Raw genomic sequence first — 23,197 nt, 5'->3', positions numbered from 1 at the left:
TGCATACATATACATGCAGACAGTTCCTTTAGCCATTTACCAGTACTTCAACTCTACATTTTTCCATGATAATGCTATCGTTTGTTTGCCTGTAACAAACATAGATCTAAAAAGATTTTCTTATATTATATTCTTTAAGATAACGGCCTAATAAATAGAGCTTGGACTGTGAAGTTCAGTTTAGGGGGAAATGAGAGATATGTGACACAGATACCCAGCTCAACTCAAACCAGGGACACTGATTATGATCGACACCTTAAACCCATAGGACACCGACGCGCTGTTGCATTTATTTAAAATTCCATTCTCCATTATATTGGGATGGCAACATGAATCTTGAGACTGATAATTCAAAACCTAAACAGATACAACCCAAACTGTGTGCATGCCTGCATACCATTAGTAGGAAAATGATTTGAACTGCTCCTTTGAGCTTGGCAAAAAACACTGCAAAGAGTGACAGCACTATAGAGTCAGAGATCAATATCAGCTGTTCCTCAGTCAAATGTAATGACTCATCACTTTTTATGAGCTCAAAACATCCGTAACGCTCACCAGTCTGTGCTTGCCTGCTCTCATCATTTGTTTTTCTCTTACAAATCTTCCATCTGCAGATTGATCCCAACTCTGATTTGTTTTCTGTTTGTTGAGTTTTGACTTTAACAAACTTCCACAAATGATCAACTCAGGATGATTGATCATTTTACCGTATCAGATGGCAATTTATTGATAACTGCAGTTAATTATTCAGGTGCTTTTTGGTCTGACTGTATGCAGATTGAGCTTCAAGGGGGCTTTCCTCCCTGAAATTCAAATGAGCCTGAAATGTCCCCTGTGACCTCCTGTAGCCTAATAACAAGCTAATGGAAAGAGCTCTGCCACCCTTCTTTCTATGCATTTGTTTTCCTTTTCAGGAACCCCGCTTTCTCCTCCCCCTCAACCTTCCCCTCCTTAGCCCCCTCTCTCTCTCTTTCTTTCTCGCTTCTCTCTCCTCCTCCTCCTCCTCCTCCTCCTCCTCCCCCCATTTCTTCCATGGCCTCATCCTCCCCTCTTTCCTCAATTTCTGTCCTCTCTCTCTCTCCTCCTCGGTGCAGGAGCGTGTTAATCCCATTACACATGTGTGAATACCAGCTGGAGGAGAGCGGGAGAGAGAGACAGACAGAAAAAGAAAACAGAGGGTGAGGGAGAGAGGAGATGGGGAGGCAGAGGGGGAGAAGGGAACAGAGAGTGTTTGTGTCCAAGTGTGACTGGCTGCATACTCTACTGCTGTGTCTGCTTGATGCAAAATCCCCTAATGTAATGTAGTGAAGTTTATGGTAATATAATGCAATGCATTATAATGAAGTGTAATGTGGTGTAATGTAGGAGTCTTTCAGTTTTCTGCAGAGGAGGACTTCATCATACAGGCTCAAGTAAAAGTAGTACTTAAGACAAATGCTCAAATTTTAAATATTTAACGTTTTTACCTGAGTCAAACCCAAAGTACTTTACTTTAAATTTTACTGGGTATATAAGGGTCACGTATATTTCTTAAAATACAAAATGTCAGGAGAAACAGTTAAAAAATTATGCACAAGACCAGGAAATTGAACTGTGCATGAATATTTCATTCAGTGTAATCATCATATTCCTTCATTGAAAAGCTGGAACAACAAACTACAGAATGTACTATATGTTACTATTCGTCTGAGTGGAATTAGATGATTTTTCAAACCTTGAAGCTACTAAACTGGAAATTAAAAAAGGATGTTAAGGCTTAAATGCAGTATATTTCAAATGTGTTTAGTAAGAGAACATTGTAGATCTTGTTTTCTTTCACATCTGATGTAAGGGTGTCCTTTTTGCCTTTCTGTGCTCCACACTCTCCTTTCTGAAATATCTGAAACACAAAAAGGGCAGGTAGCTTCGCAAGGCCACAAAGAAAAATGTGTTTAGAATTATGTTGGATAGGAGAAATAGTTATTTTTACTCATATCGTCAAAGTGCTTCAAACATTGAATTACTGATGTGTAACATGGAGAACCAGTTCTATATATTTATTATATATATATTATAAGACCATCAGCAAGAAGACTGGCTGTTTCTATAGTTGTTCCTAAAGGTCCAGTGTGTGACATTAAGGAGGGTCTATTGGCAGAAATGGAAAATCATTTTCATAGATATGTTTTCATTAGTGTATAATCACCTGAAAATAGAATTTTGTTGTGTTTTCGCCGTTTTTATCTACAGATGCCACAGGCTGCCTTGCATGGAGTCTGCCATGTTTCTACAGTAGCCCAGAACAGACAAACCAAGTTCGTATTTTTTTCCAACACACTTCACAGCCCGTTCTCGTTCCCAGGTTGTCGAATACAGATGCCTGCAATGTTCAGTTAATGGGAATCTGCAACGTCACCAGTAGATGGCACTACATACTACACACAGGTCCTTTAATGCCTGTCACTGGGTCAGATTCGGTCAGATTCCCCTTTCAATCAGTGGAACGAGATGGAAACACTCCCGCTTTTGTCCAGAGCCGCCAGAGTCAACACAAGATGAAAGCTCCCTGTTGCTGCTAGTAACACGTGCTAAAAGTAGCGATACAACAAAGTAAATATCTAGTAAAAGCTTTCAAAATACAACAAATAGTAATAAAGTACACAAAGTATCAAAAGAAAATGCACTCATACACGTACCTTAAAACTGTACAGTACATGAGTTAACACTTTCCACCACTGGAATTTGATGAGGGAAAAAGTCAAATAAAAGCACATGCTTTGACTGAATTTTCTCCTCTTCTAGAAGTGTTCAGGATGTTTAACCGAGTGCGTGTCAAACCGTTAAAATTGACATGTTCTGTGTTTTAGGTGCTTGTTTTGGTTCTGACATGGCCCGGCTTCTCTTTGTGATTCAGGGCCAGTTGCTGGGATGTCGGGGAGGCGATGAGGCCGCGAGCTAGACAGTGCAGACAGGCCCAATGTGGCTCCTGAGGAGTTCAAGCGCCAAGAAAATAAACAAGCCTTTTGATCACAAAGGGCCCATTCACTCTCTCTCACTCTCTGCCTCACTCTCTTTATTTCTTTCTGTCCCTCTCTCCCCCTCCCCCCTCCACTTATCCGTGGTAGTTTCTCCTCAGCTCTCCTCTCCTGACCTCTAATTTCTTACCCTTTTCCTTCTTTTAAAACCTCTCCACGTGTCTCTTCCCTCAATTTTCAACTTTCCTTTCTATCTTATCTCCACATCCAACTCTGCCCTCCTGCTTTGACTGAAAGACAAGAGCAGCAGAGAGACAGACCTCCGCAGAGAGACAGACAGACATCATCTGACCAGCCAGGGGGCAGACAGACAGACAGACGGACAGAAACACACACAAGGGCCTCCTTATTCCACAAACATACGGTCATGGTGCAGAGCGGAGGAACACAACATGGAAAATGTCTTCATCACCCCGTCTTTAGCACAAAACACGAACAGGGACTCAGAAGGAAACTTTCCCCTCCGGCCACTCAAACGTTTTCTGCTGTCACGAACACACTAGCTGCCTCAATTTGACTTGACTGCTGAGTGTGTGTGAGAGTGTGTTTTCTTATGCATACAGATGGAGCTGGTGTGAAAAGGCCTCTCCCATTACAGTTTTGTTGTCGTGAGTGAGTGCTGCTCACTCTGGGTGTGGCTCGGTTACCATTTGCCCCCTCAGGCCTATTTTCCATTTTAAAAACACGCCAGATTTCCTCGGATAGAAAACACTTACCTAGGCAAAACAAAGACAGAAATGTAGTTCTATTTGGGCTTTGCTAATGGGGCAAAACCAAAGAAAACACCTAAACTTCACATTGTGTGTCATTCATTTTTAATACAATTTGAATGTCATGCTTTATTCACAATATAAAGCATAAAACATTTCATAGTTTTTTGTGTACATTCTTAAAATCAGTGAGTCAAAATGACCAAATTTGGGTCAATATAGCACCAACTCAATAAGGGTTAACTTTACCCAGGACCCATGGGAATAAAACCAAAATAATGGGTTCTTTTGGGTTAGAGTTATTTTTTATATGACTCAGGTAACATATGGTATGGCTGTGAAATGTTATCTATAGCACTGTAAAAATGAAGGTTTATACATTTCTGATTGTGTACAGTATATACATGTACTTTTGTAACCAACGATACATTTTTGACAGTTTAAAGGTAAAACCTGAGCTACAGTTTCTAAAAAATGGGTCGAAAAAACATTAGTTTGAGTAAATAACCCAACAGTGCTATAAAACAGTGGTTCCCAGCCTGGGGGTAGGGACCTCCTCTAGGGTCACCAAAGCTTCACGGGGGGTCGCAAGGCCTTTTTGATTTTAAGGGCTGTTACAAAACTTTAAGTATACACAGCAGGCCTGTGTCTTTGCATTTTGTTCATTTCTGTGACGAAAACTGAATGAAACTGTTATTTTTTTAAAGGTTAGATTATTATTTAAAATCTAAACTTTGAAGACCTGAACACAAGCTATATTCAAAGGGCCTTCACTCTCTGCTCGTCCTGCATTAGAAAAGGTCAACCAAAGGGCTACTAGGACAATCGGGGAGGGAGGTCAGGGAGAAGAAAACACTGAATTCGCAAAAAAAGAACCCCATTAAGTATGTATGATTGTTAAAAAATAATAATGAAAACAATACAGACAGTGAATTGTATAAAAAAATAAAAAATATCAGGGAAACTCATCACTGACATTCACAGGAAATAAGTTTTGAAAATTGCTGAAAAACTAATCTCAATTGCTCATTTTATACAAACTTCCTGCAGTTATTGTGTTCACAATGTTGGTTAATTGTACAGTTTATCAGTTGTTCTGTAATGTTATTGTTATGCATTGAGTATAATATGAAATATCTATCAAATATGTCACTTAGTGTCAATTTAATGATAGTAAATGTAGGAACTATTGATATAAAAAATAAAACTCAAACTAGGTCAAAACAACTCATTAATATTGGATAAAGCTGTCCACACATTGAGTCAGTGCTATAGTGACCTACATTTTTTGACCCAGTGATCTCTCCTGTGCAACAACATTAAAATATCCTCATTCATTAATCCTTCAATCCCTGTATTTCTTCATCAGTTACCAATCATTGCTGATTGATTGCTCCTGTTTACTGATTAGGGTCATTACCACCTCTGTAATGAACTGATAGTGAGTCTGGTGATCAATTAGTCCCAATCACCCCACACATTCACACGTATGCAGCCGTCACATCTCCTGCTGAGCCTTTGTTGCCGTTGCTTTCACATGCAGCCGGTGTCTGCAACCCCCTCAACCCGACCGTTGTCACCGCAGACAGTCGCTCTGCGTCCCTCCTGTTTCATCAACAGACTATTATTTCCAACACAACGTTTCACCACCGGCTCCTCGACACAGTGTCAGGCCAGCGCAGACACACTTAAAGCTGGTGTGAGTGAAGAAATTGGCTTCAAAAATAGAAATTCAAAGTTATTTAGCACAATATTTCAACCAGACTCATCACACTTTAGTGGCTGAAGCCACACACAGTGAGACATAAGGCTTTGTATTCAAGGGGACATTTTTCCAAAAAATCTGTGTTTTGCTGTTTTATGTTGGAATTAAACTGTATTGTTTTAAGCACAACGACCAATATCGAATACAGAAGCCATATCATTAAGCACTGAGTCAGAAAACATCCAACAAATGCTTAAATTAAATTAAATATATAATATATAAAGACAGTCATTACACACATTTCTCCCCTTTTGTTTGCTACGAAGGTGAATACGCATTATAATTATATAGCCTATATTAATGTATATTAAGGTAAATGACACTTTCAAGTTTAACCATTCTTGAATGCACTAATGTAGATAACCAATAATTATAGGCCAATAATCCAATGATACCTATTAAGTTTGTTTTAGTTTTAGTGAAGCTTTCTGATGACTTTATTCCATCACTTTAATGCATTACATTAAGTTTGTCTGATCAGCGTGTAAAGAGGAGGATGTACATCTCATTCTGATTCAAAGTGTTCACCGGCACATTAAAAAAAAAACACTTTTATTTGGTTAAAAACTGCAATTTTTTTAAAGGAGGTTTGGTAGGAAGATGTACTTGGTTCTAGTTTTTTACAGAGGCATCTCCCCACCTACACAGCTCCACGTATCTGCGGTTGCTGAACACCAACATCTAACTAACAAAAAGAGAAACTGTTTAATTTGCATTATATTATTATTCACTAGAATATTTTCCCCCCAGTAAACTGGTTGGTTTCTCGTCTTTAGTTTAGTTTTGTGTTGAATGTGTGTTCCTATTTTGAGTGCGTGAGACATGAATATGTTTGAGGACATCTGTAAACATCCGTCTTTTAATCTCACAAACACATTGTTCTCGCTGATGTCGTCACGCTGAGCAGATCAGGCACAACAGGACCGTTCGCGCGTCCCCTTCCTCAAGGTGTTTGTCTTGACGTGTCCTCAGGTGGAGCAAAAGGTCAGCCGCAGAGCCGAGCAGAGAGAGGGAAAGCGACACAGAGCTGACAATTAGTCTTTTTCACGGCAGCCGGCCTTTTGAGTTGTCGTAGCAGGAGAAGCAAAAGTGTCCCTTGACAGTGAGCCACCATGCACAATCCTAGGACCCTGAAACTGAAGCAGCTAAATGGAATTCAGCCACCATGCATTGTGTTATTTACATCCTTGCTTTTCCTACTGTGACGTGTCAAAAAGGCGTAATTAATTCAAGAAAAACGTCTTCTCATGTGAATATTTGCTTGTTCTTAGTCAGCTATGACGGAAAACTGAATATATTTCAGTTTTGGACTGTTGGCAACACAAATACAGGAATTTTCCAGTCATATACTTTACCGGTAGGCTTGGTATTGATACGTTTAACTCAAGTTTTATTTCTCCTTTTAATGATGCACGGTTGGTTTTACTCTCTAGTGAATTCACTACATTTTACTACAGTTTTTCCTCTAATAGTAACATTAATTTGGCCGCAGCCCATAAGTAACAGTTCAAATCAAGCAGAATTTATTATATTTTACATAAAATGAATCTTCTCACCTACAAGCCAATTAAAAGAAGAATGAAAAATGTGTTTGTTGCACGTACAATTAAGACATTTTTCCACTGGGCTTTGGTGAGAATTGTGCTCGCAGCTACGGAAAAAAATAGACCTGACTGCCAAACTTTTGCTGCAGGTTCCTTCCACGTCTGGTAAACCGGCTCGGAAGTGTCATACGCGCAGGTTATCCTATCAACAGTCGAGTTTTAATCAAAATATGAGGCTTAGATTTGAGTAAATATTGCCAGAACAACTTAGATTATTTCCAGGATATTTGGTCATTTTTATCAATTTCTGAGTGTTTCCGTGACGAGAAAACTAGTCTCTCTCTAATCTAGACGTCACTTTAGACCTTACACAACCTTCAGATCTTTTATTTACCAAATCATAAAACAACTCAAGGAACACTTAGGAAATACTCTTATTAAATACATTTAAAAGTAGCCAAAGACAGCAAAATATCTGCCTACCAGGACAAGCACAGAGTCAGGATGAATATGAGATATTATATTTTAATTAGTGTGCTTTAGAGGTGCTGTGGTCCTGTGGACAGAGCGAGGCTAGCTGTTTCCACCCGCTTCCAGTCTTTAAGCTAAGCTAAGCTAACCTGCTGCTGGCTGTGGCCTTGAATTGAACAGACAGATTTCCCAAAATGTCAACAATCCCCTTAATGCACACACACACACACACACACACCTACATGCCTGTAGGAAGAGAGGGACATCGTGAAGTCTTGTGGTGAAGCATCATATGGAGGAGGAGAGCTCAGGTAGAGGAGAGGGAGGAAGTTAGGTAGGCGAGGTAAGCCGGACTTGAGGAGGAGAGGAAAGAAAGTAGGTGATGAAGTTACAAAACTGAGGAGGATGAAGGGCCCATGCAGAGCAGAGGAGTAGAAGAGGAGTAGGAGTGTAATGTATGGGGGCAATGTGAGGAGGAGGAGGAGGAGGAGGAACAGGACAGGCGAAGGGACAGCAGAAACCAGCTCTCTCTCTCTCTCTCTCTCTCTGGGTTGATGAGATGTTGTGCTTGTTGACGTTATTGTGCCTCTGTGTGTGTGATTGTGACACTGTGACAATCGCATTAAAATACTTCACCCACCTGCTGGCCTTCACGTCCCACACGCTGCCACTCACAGCAAATGAGCAGAGGGGCGAAAAACAGTGGGATGACTGATTGGGTGGAAAGGAAGAGGGAAAATAAATAAATAAAACAACCTTCAGTCCACACACACTTGTTCTCTCCACTTCATTTCCCTCCATCCGCTCTTCAGCTCAGCCCGCTCCCTGCTCTCCAGTTCAGACTCTTGAGTAATTACTGCTCCTTTCTTTCAACTCCCTCTCTCTCTGCTGCCTCCTCAGAGCTGATGTAAGTGCTGAAGGGCCCTTCATTAGAGAGGAAGAAAGGAGTGTGGGAGAAAAGAGCTCTCTCTCTCTCTCTCTCTCTCTCTCTCTCTGTGTGTGTGTGTGTGTGGTGAGCACATAATGCTAATAAGCGCCTGATAGGCTACAGGCGATGTCCTCTTATAATTATAGTCTATGTAAATTTCAGAGTCTCACCCGGCCACCGTCCGTTCCTGTGGGACAAAAACACCTGTTGATTGGCCTTTCCTTTCCCTCCCCGTGTATTAAGTGACGGATGGCGGCTCCCTGGCTGCCTCCCTGTCGCGGTTTACAGGTAAACACGGCGCCTCTCGTCACCCCGCGGCGGTAACGGGTCTCCACAGCAACGCCGTGACGCGCCAACCGGGAGCGAGCGGGGCGACAAACTGGAGGCAGCGGCGGGGAGCGGCGGCGGAGCGGCGGGGAGCGGCGGCGGAGCGGCGGCGAGCGGCGAGGGCCTAGTCGAAGATCGTCTGTTGAGATGATGAGTTACTCGGAAACAAAAATGAATAAACAAAAGAAGATTTAGTTGACCAAGAATTCAAACACCACCATATTATGTTCTGTGTAATAATAATAATAATAATAATAATTGTATTTGTACTTTTCAAGCAAGTGCTTTTGACAGACAGCATTAAAAAGCATAAATATAAAGCACACAATTAATAGACTGTAAAAAATAATGGGGATTATGGGGATTAACTGATTGGGTTGTTAGTCCCAGCATTGATTGTTTGTCAATTCCTGAATTGGTAGATTGACACAAAATTTGTCAGCAACTATTTTGATAATCAATCAATCAATTAATAATCTTTAAAGGGAAAAAAATGGTTTCAGGTTCTCAGTTGTTAATATTTGCTGATCCTCTATAATATTAAACAGTATCTTTGGGTTTGGGGTTGTTGGTGGCATTTTCTGATATTTTCTGTTCTACATTATTCATGTATTGCTATAGAAAATAATCAGATTAGTGGATATAAGAAAATTATTATTTGTTTGAAATATTACTTGCAATATGCAAAAAGTTCAGAGATGCCAGAGCTTACAAAACACACACACACACACACACACACATATATATATATATATATATATGGTTTGTTTCTTCGAAGGAATAAAAGCCTGACAGAGGGCTTTTTTTGGATGTACACTTCTAAATACCCAATAACAATCTTATGATCAATACTGATATTGACAAAATACATTTTGTATCACATGTGATATTGTAAGCGCTGTAGCTTCCATGCATTTAGTGTTTTGTTGTCATGTTGTTGTTTATTTTGAATTTTGAACATTTAATCTCATCTTTATTTTCAAGATAAGATAAAATAGACTTTATTGATCGCACCCTGCGGGGAACTGTGCTCACTACAGCAGCTCCAACAACACAATAGATAAGAAAATACACATTAATATAGATATAATAAACATAGAATAAGAGTTATATATGTACACTATATACAGCTTTTTTATACACACAATAAACATGTTTAATCTCATGTTTGTGTGTTATTGGTTATATAAGTTTATGATAGTGGGCTCACAAGAATCGTGTCACGTTTGTACACTTCCCAGAGTTTTGTTTCAGCACCCACACCTCTTAAAAAAAAAAAAAAAAGACTGAAAGGAGATCTCACCAAAAAAATAAAAAACCATAGACGATCTTTGGCAACAAGTGGGCGTTCAGTTCCTCTCTCTCTCTCTCTCCCTCCCTCCCTCCCTCCCTCCGTAGGTCAGCGTGGGCGGCCCCGTGTGGCAGGAGGAGAGCGAAACACGACACCCCGCCAGAGGAAAAGGAGGGAGGGAGAGTTCAGAGAGAGAGAGAGAGAGAGAGAGAGAGAACGAAGTGAGTGAGTGAGTGGAAAAAGAAAAAGTCTGAGCCGGAGAAAGAGAGAGGGGCAGAGAAAGAACAGAGTTGCCTCTTTTTTTAAATTTGGTGTGTGTGTGTGTGTTCCTCTGTTTTGACTGTCGGTGAGGAGGATGATGATGATGATGATGATGATGGTGGTGGTGGTGATGTTGAGGATGATGATGTGGAGGAGGAATCGACCATGCGACATCGTTGCAACAAGCGGGATGAACATTTAGACCCGTCGCATTCCGTTGCTCCAGCACTTACCGACCAACAGGCTGCACGACTCCTCCAACAAAAAAAAAAAAAAAAAAAAAAACTTCGACCTGCGCCATTCAGACCCGGGCGACTGGATTTCCTTCCCCCCTTCCGTCCGTCCTCTCTCTTCTCCAACGAGGCTCGGGGCAACTTTTACGCACCAGAAGCTTTAAAGAACAATATTCCCGGGGCACAAAAGTTGTTTTTTTATTTTTTATTACTAAAAGCAAACGCCGATGTGTCGAGATAAAAACACAGAAACACGCGTGAAGTTACCGGAGTTTTTTGTTTTTTTTTATAAAAAGCTCCTAATCGGGTTTTCTTCTTCTTCTTCTTCTTCTTCTTGTCTACCGAGAACAACACCGGAGGAAGGAGTGGGGTGTCACTGCTAACTTCAGCTAGCTTGGGCTAAAGGCTACAGCTAACTCTTTAAAAAAAAAAAAGTCGAAAGTCTGAAAGTTAACCAGTCGACGAAGGGTTGTTGTGTGTGTGGGGGGGGGGAGTGACTGAAGGAGCACACCGAATACGACAACAAAGATGAAAACCTCCGGAGACTCGGGTAAGTCGTCCAACCTTTGTTAAATCAACTTTTTACTGTGTTTTTTGTTTTTGTTTTCTTCACATGAAAACAACAGCGCCTTTAGCCTCGGCGGCTAGCTGCGTTAGCCCGCTAACAAACTCTCCAAAGAGGGGGGAAGAAGAGGAAAAAAAAAAAAGTGTGACAAAATTATGGCGCTGGGGTGGATCCATCCGAGACTTATTGTTATAGTTTCAACACACCTACACGTACAACAACAACAACAACAACAACAAAAAAACAAAACTCGCCACCACGTTGTGTTGTGTTGCAGCCACAGTGGGTCGATGCGACCACCCGAGGGGCTTTTTGTTCAACTTATTTTCACGATATTGAACAAAAAGCGAAGCTGCAAACTATAATGCAGAGCGATTTACAGTGAGGTGAGGGGGCCCACTCACTGGAGAGTTAGCCCAATTTACCGGATCAGTGGTAAGGAGTCAGGGTCAGGGCCAAAGTGCACTGACCCTGACTCCCATAGGTTTTTTTTTTTTGCATTTGAGATTTAGTCGATATGTGCCAGTAGTAAATTTAGTTGAACAAAAGTTACATGTTAATTACCTTAAACCAAAACCATATGTCACAAACTATTGAGTGGCTGCAAGGAGAGTGCAGCCACTTCTTAAAATCCAAAGAACAAAGGCAGAGGAGAGGGGTTAGGAGGAATAACACGAGGGTTTGTTTTTAATGTATGTTGCAGGAGAGACACTGTAATGATGTTTAATTTAAATGAGTAGTGCTAGAAACAGTTTAAAGGAGGGAGGTGTAATTGTGAAGCACTGGTTGCACGGTCCTTGCAAAAACAGCATGTTGTGATTGTCTTGACAAGTATTGCAGTTGTGGTATGATTCAAGATTAGTGTGGGATCATTTTGGCATCACACATTTCATTTTTACAGATTTTTTTAAAAAAAGCTGTTAAACTTATGATAATGAGTTTTTTTTTTTAGGGTTCTGTGTCAAATTAACATGTTTTCTTAAATCTGGAGAACAATATTCGTAGCCCAGGACATCTACAGAAATACAGTACTTCATTATAAAGCTGTTTTGTCACGTATTTTACCTTTTTTTTATCAAACATTTGCAGCTTCTTCAACTTGCATATTGCACTTGGTCACATTGCACTTCTGATGATATTTGCTGTTGGGTGGTGTAAATCCAGTTTTAGATTAGACTGATATTTATTTTAAGGAAGTGACTGAGCGAAAGACAAGACTTGGTCATTTTTGTTCACATGGGTGGTGTTTCATTATAAGCTGGAGATCACGTTTCCATTTGTCACTACACCACTGAGTGCCTACAGTGAGAGCTAGAAAGAGAAAGCTAGAGAGTGAACGCGTGATTGGATTGGGAACTGAACTGCCATTGCAATTGTTAAGCTTGGGGTTGCTGCAGAGGTTAACTGAGATAGTACCGTACCGTGTGAGGTTCTAAAATTAAATCAGGAAACCTAGTTCGCCCATTTGCTTACAGAGCTGACTATATTCTTTGCTTCCTTTGAGGCACTTTCCTCAAATAAAGCTGTTTGACCTTTGACACGAGCAAGGATTGAATTGTTTTACCATTGTAGTTAACCGCTCTACTAAGCTGCTTCAGGAATTTAAATTGATTTCAACTCAGAATTCTTTGGTGCAAGTTTTTTTTTTTTTTTAATTACACTCAGTTTTTGAGCTGTTTTAGTTGTCATTTAAATGATTGTGATTTTCCATCCATAACTCATGATTTCCCCTCCATTGTGCATTTAGGTGCTTTTAAACTCCACTTAGTCAGAAGTCTTGTATGGTAATCTTGGTCAGTCAAAGATCCAGTACCCATAATGGATGTTTAAGAGGGGAATGCCACACCACAACACAACATCATAATTAGAGATAGGACTTTTGGATCTCTGCACTGCTTCAGATAACTTTTTATATCACAAAACAATTATGAGAAAACTTAACTCAAGCTATTTTTTTTTTTATTCCAATTCTTTTGCCAGAGGTTCTGTAGCCACATGGGTGTGTAAATGTGTTATACTGGAGGGAAACACAGTGCTGACATACATTTAAATGACCAAAGTTGGCACTTGAGAGTAGTACTGTACGTCATGACCCGTGAAAAAATCCCTTTTCATCTTGGCCATAGAACATTTTCATTGGTCATAAACATTCAAATAAAAGTTCTTAACTGTAGGAAACAGTTTAAATATTTGTGTTTAATGCCAGGAAGGACCATAATCTTCGCAATTAATTAGAATAATTCTGAATATGCAACCGTGACATTTCATTTTTAGAGCACCACTCAGACTAACATATCATTGTGGCCTATTTCAGATGTCTGAACATTGTATTCTCTCTTAATGACTTCCATTATCCAGAGGATCCGATTAGCAGGGTTAGGTTGCACTTCCTTTTAGTTTTAAAAGTAGGCAGCCTTATTTTAGCCATGTGCCATGCAGCCGAGGACGCCTCCTTTTGTCTATTTGTGAATTAAAAAAAATACAATACAAACAGCTTAAAGGGGTTCAGACTGTAGTGTCTGCTCAGGTTTTAAATGAAAGTCAAAGATTTCAGTAGTTCCTGTTTTCCAACCTTTTATTATATGATTCATCAACTGCCCTCGTTGTATTTTTGCAACACTAAATGAAGCTTTGTAGCTTCTGCTGAGACGTCAGTAGGAAATAGGTCATTTTAGTTATTTTTTTTGTATGGAGACACACACTAATATCAAATGATCCGATTGTGTAACCGTGATCTGTATCCACATTACATTATGCATGGAGCGACATAGACCTTTTGTCTGTCCCTTTTGTATTTCCCTTGCTGTTGGAGCCTGTTGACTACTTTATGTATATATGGGTCACCCTCCACTCTCTTCCTATCAGGAAGGCAGCCGTCTGGCCCCACCAGCTCCAATTTTCCACTTGTGTTACTCCTTATATCAACACAGAGCCACATGTGAGACGTCACAGCTGTAGACGGCCCAGGCCAGCAAGCCAGCACGCTTTGTTGCGCTCTGTGTGTGTGAGCGTGTGTGGAGTGAAAGGAGCCATACATGAGCAATTAGCTGGTGTTAAGTCTGGTAAAGGCTGGGCTGCTGTTTATGACTGCGAGTGTATTTATGTGTTTGTGAGCCTAAATGTGTGTGTGTTCGCCGTGCACACATGCCTGCACGCGTGCTACCCGTCTGTCACTTTGCGGCTTTACCTGACATTGATGTGGCCACAACAAAGTGAGTGTTTACTTTTACTTTTACTAGCGAGACCAAATTGCCCTTGAGGAAGACCATTTGGTTGTGGGCAGTTGACTCAGCCTATTGTAATTACAGGAAGAACAACTAGACGTCTTTATGCAGATTCAAATAGCTCAATAACACTGGTTAGACCAAAGCTAATGAACCAAGGGCTCATTTTGTAAAAAATATGACGCTGTTAGTTTCCTTAGGGAAGGACTCTGTTGTGTTACTGTCTCACCATTATGCTGAATTATACTGTTGGCACCAGCAGCAGAGACAGCACAATTACACTACAAGTCGAGGCCAAGTTGTTTGTCTCAGGGAAAGTTTGAGAAGAGGTACTGGCGACTTAAGTGTACAGTAATGTGGTTGTGCAGTCTCTGTGTTTTAGGACACCCTGTCTCTCTGTGATTTAGTGGAGATGCTGTAGTGTCATGTGCTGCTGGCCAGCTGCAATCTGTGTAGTGTTTATGTCACTAAACATTAAAGAAGAATGGATGGTTATTATACTTACACATTAATGTGTGAGTCAAATGCATAATACGCTAGTGTATATCTTTCTTTAAAACAGGAATAACTAATATCAGCTCTTGTAATTTTTGGCAGTTAGGTCATAAACACGAGTATGAGCCAGATTCAGGTCTCCAATAGATACTCAATCATGACAGAATCCATTTAGGAGGAAAATACCATAACCAAAAAACCCCTAAATGCCAGTGTTGCTCACAGGATGTACCTTTTCCCTGATTTCCCTCCCATTATGTGGTCAGCGTGAGTGATCAGGTCAGTGCAAAGGTTGACCTGATCACATTCCTGATTACCACTGAGGCGAGCCCGGGCAAGCAGACCCTGGAAAAAGTACTGCAGCGTGACGTCAGCATTTCTCTGGTGTGTTGTCAAGTGGTGGCCCAGGTCAGTGTTGCTATGATCATCTCTCGATGTTACGGCAGGCCCCCTTTTCCTGGAAGTGTGTATGTACAGTGGCTTTGGTGACCTATACAAAGCTAAGTGAATAGACAACAGGTTGCACGAGCTGGGACATGCTGGCCAAACAAACACTGGGGCCTCATGCACAGGAAAGCCCAACAATCAGCCTGTGAAATGTGTGTGTTGATAGACATCCATGCCTGCAGTTTTATTTTGCTTTTAAAGTATAGAAGATCCACTTGGTGGTGTTATTATATCATCTGTCCTCCAAAAAGTGATTTCATTTTGGTGCTATTCATCATTTTGTGATTGTGGGTCTCACTGATGTTGAGTTGTGGATATCTAGTTTTTGGAATTAAAGCTTCACACACAAGTTAAGGCAAGTGTGAGGTGACATGTTTTATTTAGCATTGAAAAGTTGCATACCAGCTTTTTTTTGGTCTAGTGGATTTACAGTACACTGAATTATTTTGACATGAGGAAATGAATAATACTCACGTTGCTGTATATTAGAAAGACATTTTAGAGCAAGCTGTTCACAATCAATTTTTGTTATCATTAAATGCAAACATGACATGTATATTTTAACATATCTCAGCAGGAACACTAGGGGCTTTTAGGATTTTAAGTGCCTTGCCAAAGGGCACAATAATGCTGGTGGGTGTTCTGTAGCAGCTCAGATATTAACAGCCTAATCCATCCTCTTGTACTGTGAAACCATTAGGAGTCATTGATTTGTGATGTTGCAATACAGTAGTTATTTTTGATAAAGTGTGGTAATTTTCTTTCTGTACACACTTCACACCATATCTCCTCCTACTGCAATTAGTGATCTCCTACATTTCCCAGGATGAGTTTTAACAGTACCCATAGACTTGAACTTGTAAAATTCAGCCGTGGGCTGTACATGCAGGTGGAAAAGCAATAACAATAGAGAAACCTTTTTTCCGGTGGAGAATAATGAGTGTTGCACCCCTTCTAATTGGAATACATCTTGGGGCTGTACCGTATTATTGTCTATTGAGAGTGCTGTTGGAAGAAACATTGTTCTCTCTGCCTTTTTCTATGATGAATTTCTCGCTTCATGGTTGTTGATAATCTGTATAAAGTGTTGAGTAGGGGGAGAGAAGCCCTTGTTTGATTGAGGGGTTGACACCAAAACCTGACAGTTTTGTTGATATTTTAGATGGCGTGCATGTTTTATTGTGGCGCCACATTGTCTACATACATACAAAAGAAGGGCACACCACCAATAGTTGAGTGTTTTTTAAGCTACATTTTTCATGTGAAATTCTAACTTCTTCCTCTGCCCAACCATGGGAAATTGAAAGCACATTGTGAAGCCTAGGTGTTCCTCAGCAGTATCTTTCTTTGTAATTTCACTATGAGGAATTCAGGTTTGGAGCGTTCAAAAAGCAGAAATACAGGCCTGGCTTAGACAAAGTGCTGGTTGCTTCTTTATCTGAGCACTGTCATTTGTAAAGGACAGGCAGCGCCACTTTTCCATCCAAAGAATGTCCTCATCATCTTACATGTCTTTGTAACTTGCTTTGGTATCTGTAAGTATTTATGATTCAGTGAATCTGCTTTGGCTCTGTGACTGTCGACCCCCAGCAGGGCAGATGAAAGGACAGAGCAGGTCAAGTGGAACCAGCGGCTCGCTTCACTGAATAGATAAGGAAGGCTTCTGCAGCAGGACAGATATCTCTGAAACACCTGACAGCATACTGGATTTCCGGACTTCAGTGTTTTTCTTTTAATATTTTTAGTGATAAAATGTGGAATATAGCTCTGTCCTGAACCATTTCTCCATTAGACTAATAGATTTGTTGAGTAGACCTTCTAAGTGAAGCCTTTAAAGCCTTCGTTCATCAAAAAATGCAGACAGAGAGGTTTTTTTTGTACATCATCTGCCCTTGGCGCTCCTTTGGATGCTTTTGAAGCAAACCAAGGCTGAGAGAGATAGAAGGTGTAGAGGTAGATTGGTGCTTCGTCTGTGGCTGTTTTGGCTAGAGTCATCCTTACTGAAAAAGGGTTATGCCGTGTGTTATGGCTATCATCTGTGGTTCATAGAGAATGAGATCGGGTGGGGGGGGTGCCATGATTGGTTTGGCATCTTTTGAGGCCAGAAGGATTGAGCTAGGCCTCCACCGACATGTAGGTCCGTCTTCTGCTCCCTGCATAAAGGATAAGGGGACAGACTAGGTGTGGTCCTGTATGGTTCTGTATAATACTGCCCACATTACTACTGCCACTGCCAGTTCTAAAGTAGTTCCAACCAAGTTGCTGTCAGAGCAAAAATATCCACCAAATGCCATATGTTTTTAAGCAGTCTTGTTTTAGCTAAGAGGAGTGGTTAGAAGTCCCCTGCCAGGTCATGTTCTGGCAATTAGAGAGACCTACACAAGGTGGCAACATCTAGGTTATACTGTTTTTACAATGAAATGAGAGCACTGAAAAGCAACTGTTGCATTCATTGGCAGTGCATTGCTATACCAGAGGGAGGTCTCAGTTGATTAAGAAACCAGTTGTAAAATTGTTTAAAATGTTTATGTTTTTTCAAAGGGACCACCTGAAGAGCCACTGAGGTGAAACCCTGCCAACAGGTTGCAGAGAGAAAAAGAGCTCAGTTTGGGTTTTCGTGGTTGTTTGGACTGGGTTGATCCAGCCCAGACTTTTCCTGCCCGTACACTTGTTGGCATTGCACCTGCATTTTTATGCCACACTGCTTGATTGAAAATGTGAAATGTCCATTTTTAAGAATGCCAAGCAAATTAGTATTCATGTTCTCACAAATAGGAGACCTGGTACTCATCTGAATACTAATCTAAACCAACCTCCATGATAAGGCAGGGTAAAGTCAAGCTGAGAGCATAACTGAAACCAGACTGTTGGAATATACAGCCTTTAAACCTTGATAGACATTTTGTACAAGTGTGTCCATGCCTCTTAGTTGTATGTAGTGCTTTGCTGGGTTCAAAAGTAAGGACTGCCCATGGGCCTGGGACAGTAAAATCTGTAATTTTATTGGATGGGGCAGAATGATTCAGGCAGGGGCAGTTTTCTATGTTCACACCATATGTGGCCACATGCTCCCTGGCCTCCTGAATGTACCTTCAGTGCGTTTACATTCACAGTAATCAGTAACAGTTAAATGATTGAATAAGAATGGTAAATACAGCTAGCTTGCTGCTAAAGAAACTTGATTTCTTGGTCATGGACGTGTGTAAAATTAGTTTCTAAAGGAATTTTTATAAGAATGCATGTGCATTACAAAAAGACTTGAGTATCAAAGTGGCTGCAGGCCACGGGTTAAAAGGAAAGATCATTACTTGTAAAAGCGTCCTTGTATCCAAAGTAATTAAGTCCAAAGCCAACACACATTTTAGCTGGCTCTGAAAAGAATCTGAAAGGCTTATATTATAAAAGGGACCGTTTCCTCCCGCTGATTTTCAGTGTTTTTGATGTGTGACAGAACAGGATGGATCGTTTTTACCACACCAACAATATACTTCATATATTACATATAACAATCACTTCATATGACTGGAAGAGGCAGCTACACCTTGCCTGTAAGTTGGCATAGCATGTATATGATAAACCTCCCATCAGATCTGTGTGACAACAAGATACTGTCTGCTCATTGTAAGTCCCTTGCAGCAGCGTTTCAATACCTTGAATAGCAATACAGTAAAGCTAAACGCTATAATGTTTTAACTGAGTTAAGTCAGAGAGAGGTGGGGGAGGTTCTGCTGACTCTGCTGGCTGTGGTTGTCTTGTCTGGGACCTTCAGAGTGAAGATAACCTGTCGGGGTCTGCAGAGGGATAAGAGCGAGTGAGAGAAAGAGATGGCTTCAGCACAGCACGGCCTTGTCTGTCGTGTTTGCTCCAATCATCTGTTGGGAACCCCTGTGGTTTTTTCTCTCTTTTTATGGCTGTCACAACTTGTCCACGTACTATGTCACTCTGTGTGGTGTGTTTATGTTTGATGTGACTCTGTGTGTCTCATACCTAAAACATATGAAATTTGTGTCAGTTACAGGATAATTGAAAGAAACTTCACACCCCAAACCACACAAATGCACGCAGGCAATATACCCACTCACACCCTCTCTTTTTCTCACACACGCCTTCACCGTCTCATACACCCACATTCACACAAAGTTCAGTGAACCCTTTCCTCCCCATAGCGGATAAATACATTTGCACTTTTCTATATGTCCATCTCATATACACACCCCATAGCGTACCTCACCTTCGGGCTGATCAAAGACGAGATGTTTGATGAGGAGGAAAGCCAAATGAGGCTCTTCATTTTGGTTTAAAATGCACCATTTTGCCATTCCAAACATGGCAAATTTATTCCCAGCTGTATCTCCCACCATCATAGCCAGACGTGCAGACAACCATGAAGACAAAATAAAATTCTGTACAAATACTTTGTGGGTCTACAAGATTAGGATAAGTTGTCAGGAGATGCAGAACCAAATTTGGCCTCTATTCAAATCATTCCACAACAGGTATATGCAAATATATCGTTGAGGATAAAAACAGCTGCCAAAACTGTTAGGGTTTGGTCTTGTCTTGTTAGCTCCTTCAAAGGGTAGGCCATAAATTATATTAGTGATAAGAATGGCGCCATTTGATCAGGTCAGCACCATCAGTCAGCCATAAAGTTAAGTTTGCAGTTTCTTTTTATCTGTACTTTCTTTATCACCCATTGCATACTAACTACGCTAATGTTCTTCATGATAACATCAACTTAAAGGTGAATTTCTTGAAAAATCTTGATAGTTTAAACATTTTATATACTTGCTTGATTCATAAGATGAATGAGCTAATTGAAACAAATGCTCTAAATGAGGAATAATGTTGAATTATTAACCACTGAATAAGAGTATATCTTTACATATTGAGTTAATTAAGTTGAAAGCGCTGCCCCTGTTCAGTCGTTAACTCGTAAGAAGTAGATTTGTGACCCATTTGCTTTCCCTGCCGGTCGTTTGAGACCCCAGAGCCTATGGCAGTGACGAATGAGTCGGGTCTCTGTTTTATTGAAACGTGAAAGTCAGTTTAGTCCCTCAGACACTCACTCACTCATCTCGCCCACTCACAGCATGCGCTCTTTATTAGGGGGCCTGGACCCCCCACATGCTATGAAAATGGGTGATGTCTGTCTTGCATTAACACACACACACACACACACACACACACACACACACACACGCACGCAGACACACTCTTTTAATTTTCTCACTACAGCAAGCGAGCGTGGCTTGCTCATTTGGGCTGCCATCTCCCTGCGGTGACGCCGTCGTGCCTCTGTCTTTAATGTTTTTACACAGGGAGCGAGCCACTCAGTCTAGAGACTGGAAGATCCAGCTTTAATGCAATAGACTGAGGAATTAAGACTGCGGTGGCTCTGCCAATGAGGAAAGGCTGACTAATGCACCCAGACATCAGACATGTAGAAAAGTCCCTTGCTGGCTATTTCACATTTTAAAAAAATCTCACGGACACACTCATCCAGAGTGAATTACTGTCACTGTGATTGTACTATGAGCAACAAGTGGTAGATCAACAACATTATGAGCCAATATCGAAGAATGGCAGCTTAGAACCACAGTCTTCTGGCAGTAATAACAAATATTCATGTTCATGTTGAGAAGAAAATGCAGTAAAGGGTTTTTTCTATTCAGCGACAACCTAGGGCTACATTCATACTGCAGGCCTTTGTGCTTAATTCTGATTTATTGCTCAGATCAGATTTTTTTGTTTGGCTGTTCACATTATTTTTTAAATATGGCCTATATCAGTTTCCAGTGTGAACAGGTCATGGTCCTGAAGTGACCCGCATGACGAATATCGGTCTCAAATGTCAATCTAGAGTTACTTAAAGTCACATGAATTTTGATATTAATGTTCACATTGCAAACAGTTCTGTATTTGATTTGGATGACGTGTCAAAGTGGCCCAAATTAAAACCGAATAGATCAGAAACCATGTGTTAAGGGCTGTTCATACTGTCATGAAAACACACACACACACACTCACACTCACACAACACAAAAAAAAAAAAAAAAAACACACACACACACATCTGAGTAACATATGGTAAAAAACAACCAAAACAATTTGGGCCATTTGTGCCTGCAGTGTGATCGTAAGAGTTTTGGATTGTACAAGATGTTCAGGAGCAGTTTGAGGTTTCAGGTTTGGGTTTCTACAGTTCCTACAGTGAGTAAGTGAGAAGGAGGTTAATCAGACATAATTAACAGCACTGTCATTGAGTGTTATCGTGATCACTGGAGAGCACATAATTCACCAATGAACTGACTAGTTGTTCCTTGAGCACTAACCTATACATTGTGAAATCAGGCATTAGCCACAATGTGACTAGTCAATATTAAATACAGTTTCCCTGTCAGTATGAATATAAAGTTCTGTGTTTCCACTATCAGTTGCATTCATTCAGTCACAGCAGGCCACTGATTCAGTTTATAGTTCCCCTGGCCCCATGTTGCCTTACATTTACATTATTCACATGCAGTCTCAGTCCCGTGCAGTAAAAGATGCAAATTTTAAATCAGTGCAAGCAGAGAAAAAGTTAGATATCTGCATTCTGTTTCTATATATTATAATTCAGTGACCGCTCTATCTACTTTGTGTACATAACACTGTGTCTGTCAGCCCAGAAAAAGGTTTCTGTCCTCCTTTGCTCTTGAAGTTTCTCCCCTTTTTTTCTGTTTAAAGAGTTTTTTCCTTATCCAAATCAAGGGTTTAAGGAAAGAGGGTTTCTTGTCGTACAGATTGTAAATCCCTTCAAGGCAAATTTGTGATTTTGGACTATACAGTATAAATAAAAGTGACTTGACTACTCTTTGCCAAGAGTGTTAATCAGTGCACAAATATGCACATTCCTATCTTTTTGCTCGTGGTACTATAATAAAAGTTGCTATGTGGTTACTTTGCTGGCTATGACTTAAGTTTTAAGACTTTGAGAGTGTTTAGAGACAATTAAAACCTTTTTCAAATGGAAATGCAGAAAGGATCGGTTTGTTAATTATTTACCCCATACATTTTTATTCACATCACAGTCACATCCTTGAACTGAACCTCCAGCATTGTCGTGCTGGTTGTCCTACTAGTTGTAATCAGCAGTGGAGCCTCTTTGTCTGTGTGGAAAGATGCTGAAAGGAAAGCGGCATTATGGGAAAGAAATAGGGGGAGGCGAGAGGAGGAGATGAAATTTGATTGGCAGGGAGTACGAGAATGAGTCACTCATCCAGCTTTCTGGATTTGGAGCTGCGTACTTATTCTGGGCTGCGGTGACACGTGTATGTGTGTATGTAAGTGGTTGTGTGCACGTACGCATGCACACCACTTTTCACATGGCTCCATCCAACAGCTGAAGTCACCAAATTTTCGTTGTTGGCTTAGCCACTGCGCGTGTGTGTGTTGGAGGAAAATGAAAGTAGTCTGGTGACCAAACCACAACACAGAAGCCAGATTTAAATGCAGTTATTTATCTTCTCTCTATGCTGCTCTGAAGTCCCGTCTACACTACACCGCCACTCAAATCACTCCAGTTCTGTAGGGGAGCTTCACTTATAAATTGTGTTGATATGGATTATTCTTCTTTGATGGTCAGGATAACAGCCTAGTGACAGTAAAGTTTCTTTATGGATTATCTGTCTTCTTTTTGTCATTACTGACCATATGTGATTATGTCATTTAGTCTTCATGTAAGTGATTTTATGAGAAAAGCCACTGAGATTGATTTATTCCCCTTTAGTGAAAAGAGATTAACTTTTGTTCATGTTTCCTCTTTCCCAGGTATATTAGTTTTTCCCTTCCTTCTGAAACAAAGGCTTCAATATCTTGTTTGTTGACACTTCAGGGGGCACGGCACTTCTTCTTGCAATGATTTTAACTGAAGCCTTGCA

The 23,197-nt window shown here is 40.6% G+C and overlaps 1 protein-coding gene across 1 annotated transcript in view; it reads left to right on the top strand.

The window, feature by feature from the left end:
- The first annotated feature begins 10,166 nt into the window (after positions 1-10,166).
- erf (Ets2 repressor factor) overlaps positions 10,167-23,197 on the top strand; it is a 36,613-nt gene continuing 23,582 nt past the window's right edge. The window contains exon 1 of the mRNA XM_051391512.1: positions 10,167-11,094. Within this exon, the coding sequence (XP_051247472.1) occupies positions 11,073-11,094 (22 nt within the window). The 5' untranslated portion in view covers positions 10,167-11,072. The remainder of the gene's footprint in view (positions 11,095-23,197) is intronic.

This window comes from Dicentrarchus labrax, unplaced genomic scaffold (assembly GCF_905237075.1).
Source record: "Dicentrarchus labrax unplaced genomic scaffold, dlabrax2021, whole genome shotgun sequence".
Classification (NCBI taxonomy): domain Eukaryota; kingdom Metazoa; phylum Chordata; class Actinopteri; family Moronidae; genus Dicentrarchus; species Dicentrarchus labrax.
The sequence above is the reverse complement of the archived record's forward strand: the minus strand, read 5'-3'. Positions and strand labels throughout refer to the sequence as shown.